Here is a 2,217-nt window from a genome sequence, read left to right on the forward strand (position 1 = left end):
GAAGGCGGGGAACCAGGGGGAAGAGGCACTCAGGGTTGGGGAAGTGTGGGGAGGGGAGGGTTAGCGTAGGAGAGAGGGAGACTGGCTGTCGGAGCAACACCGGGGAGATAAAGGGAAGTGAGAAGGGAGAGGGAGACTGAAAGGGAAAACTAGTGGGAGAAAGAAAGGGAAAGAGAGAGGAGGCTTAAGAGAAAGAGAAGAGAGTAGAGGAGAGAGTGGGAGACAGCGAGGGAGAGAAGCAAGGAGAGGAGGGTTACAGAGTGACTCTGGAGGACGGTGTTTCTCTATTCCAGATACTTCTAAGATTGGAGATTCTTTTCTGGTGGGGAGACTCCGGGTCTGGCAGCCAGTTAGGCAGTGGCAAAATAAAATGGACAGCGAGAGACAAATGTTCCAGCCACCTTTCCGCCGCCCGGAGATCCCGGAGCTGTTCTCCAGCCAATTCGTTTCCCAGCTGGAGTCTCTGAGCGCGCTGGACTACGAGAGCCCAGGGAGCGCCTAGAAGCTAGCTGCTCCTCGGAGATGCCTTCGCCTGAGCAGTAAGAACTTCCTGCTTGAGTCCCTGCATCCCCTCCCCCGTTGAAACTCCCCAGGAAAGAGGGGCGGAAGACCCCAGGGGGAGGGGCGAGGGGATCCTGGCGCAGCTCTTTCTCCCCTCCCCCTCCCCTGTCGGGCGCGCAGGCATGGATGTGCTCAGCCCCCTACAGGGCAACAACACCACGTCGTCCCAGGGTCCCTTCGGGACACGCGCCAACGCTACTGGCATCTCCGACGTGACCTTCAGCTACCAAGTGATCACCTCTCTGCTGCTGGGTACGCTCATCTTCTGCGCGGTGCTGGGCAATGCGTGCGTGGTGGCCGCCATCGCCTTGGAGCGCTCCCTGCAGAACGTGGCGAACTATCTTATAGGCTCGCTGGCCGTCACAGACCTCATGGTGTCGGTGCTGGTGCTGCCCATGGCCGCGTTGTACCAGGTGCTCAACAAGTGGACTCTGGGACAGGTCACCTGTGACCTGTTCATCGCCCTCGACGTGCTGTGCTGCACCTCGTCCATCCTGCACCTGTGCGCTATAGCGCTGGACAGGTACTGGGCCATCACAGACCCCATCGACTACGTGAACAAGAGGACGCCCCGGCGCGCAGCTGCACTCATCTCGCTCACCTGGCTTATTGGCTTCCTCATCTCCATCCCGCCCATGCTGGGCTGGCGTACCCCGGAAGACCGCTCGGACCCCGACGCGTGCACCATCAGCAAGGACCATGGCTACACTATTTACTCCACCTTTGGCGCCTTCTACATCCCGCTGCTGCTCATGCTGGTTCTCTACGGGCGCATCTTCCGAGCCGCGCGATTCCGCATCCGCAAGACAGTCAAGAAGGAGGAGAAGAAGGTAGCCAACAACCGCCTTGGGGCGTCGCCAGCCCCGCAGCCCAGAAAGAGCGTAAATGGTGAGCCGGGTAACAAAGACTGGAGACAGGGCATGGAGAACAAGCCAACAGGGGCTCCGTGCGCCAATGGAGCCGTGAGGCAGGGCGAAGAAGGAGCCGCCCTGGAGGTGATCGAAGTGCACCGGGTGGGCAACTCCAAAGAGCACCTGCCGCTGCCCAGCGAGGCCGGTGCTGTCCCCTGCGTCCCCGCCTCCTTCGAGAAGAAAAATGAGCGCAACGCCGAGGCCAAGCGTAAGATGGCCCTGGCCCGCGAGAGGAAGACGGTGAAGACGCTGGGCATCATCATGGGCACCTTCATCCTCTGCTGGTTGCCCTTCTTCATCGTGGCCCTGGTCCTGCCCTTCTGCGAAAGCAGCTGTCACATGCCCACCCTGTTGGGCGCCATAATCAACTGGCTGGGCTACTCCAACTCTCTGCTCAACCCTGTCATTTACGCCTACTTCAACAAGGACTTCCAAAACGCATTTAAGAAGATCATCAAGTGCAAGTTCTGCCGCCGATGATGATGGGGGAGTAGCTGGCGCGTAGGCCCACCCCACCCAGCCTGCCTCCCCTAGTCCTCTGGAATCAAAACCTTTGCTACTTTTCCTCTAACATTCACAGCTGCTCCGCGCGCTGCTTCCAGACCCCCTCCCCCTCCCCCTCCCCTCTATTCCCAGCGGGGAAGGAGAGAGCCCCGTGCAAAGAGGCTACGGCCGCGGGGCAAGAGAGTCTGGGAAACTCCTAGAGTCTGTGAGAGGCGACCTTGGCTCAAACTTTGGTCTGGGA

At 59.9% G+C, this 2,217-nt stretch overlaps 1 protein-coding gene across 1 annotated transcript; it reads left to right on the plus strand.

The window, feature by feature from the left end:
• Positions 1–683: 683 nt before the first annotated feature.
• HTR1A (5-hydroxytryptamine receptor 1A) lies at positions 684–1,952 on the plus strand (the record flags this gene model as incomplete). The annotated part of the gene is made up of 1 exon (XM_079703161.1): positions 684–1,952. One exon carries the CDS (start codon positions 684–686, stop codon positions 1,950–1,952), a length of 1,269 nt encoding a protein of 422 aa, XP_079559287.1.
• Between the last annotated feature and the right edge of the window lie 265 nt (positions 1,953–2,217).

The sequence above is a fragment of the Hyperoodon ampullatus genome (genome assembly GCF_949752795.1).
Source record: "Hyperoodon ampullatus genome assembly, chromosome: 4".
In the NCBI taxonomy this organism is placed as follows: Eukaryota; Metazoa; Chordata; class Mammalia; order Artiodactyla; family Ziphiidae; genus Hyperoodon; species Hyperoodon ampullatus.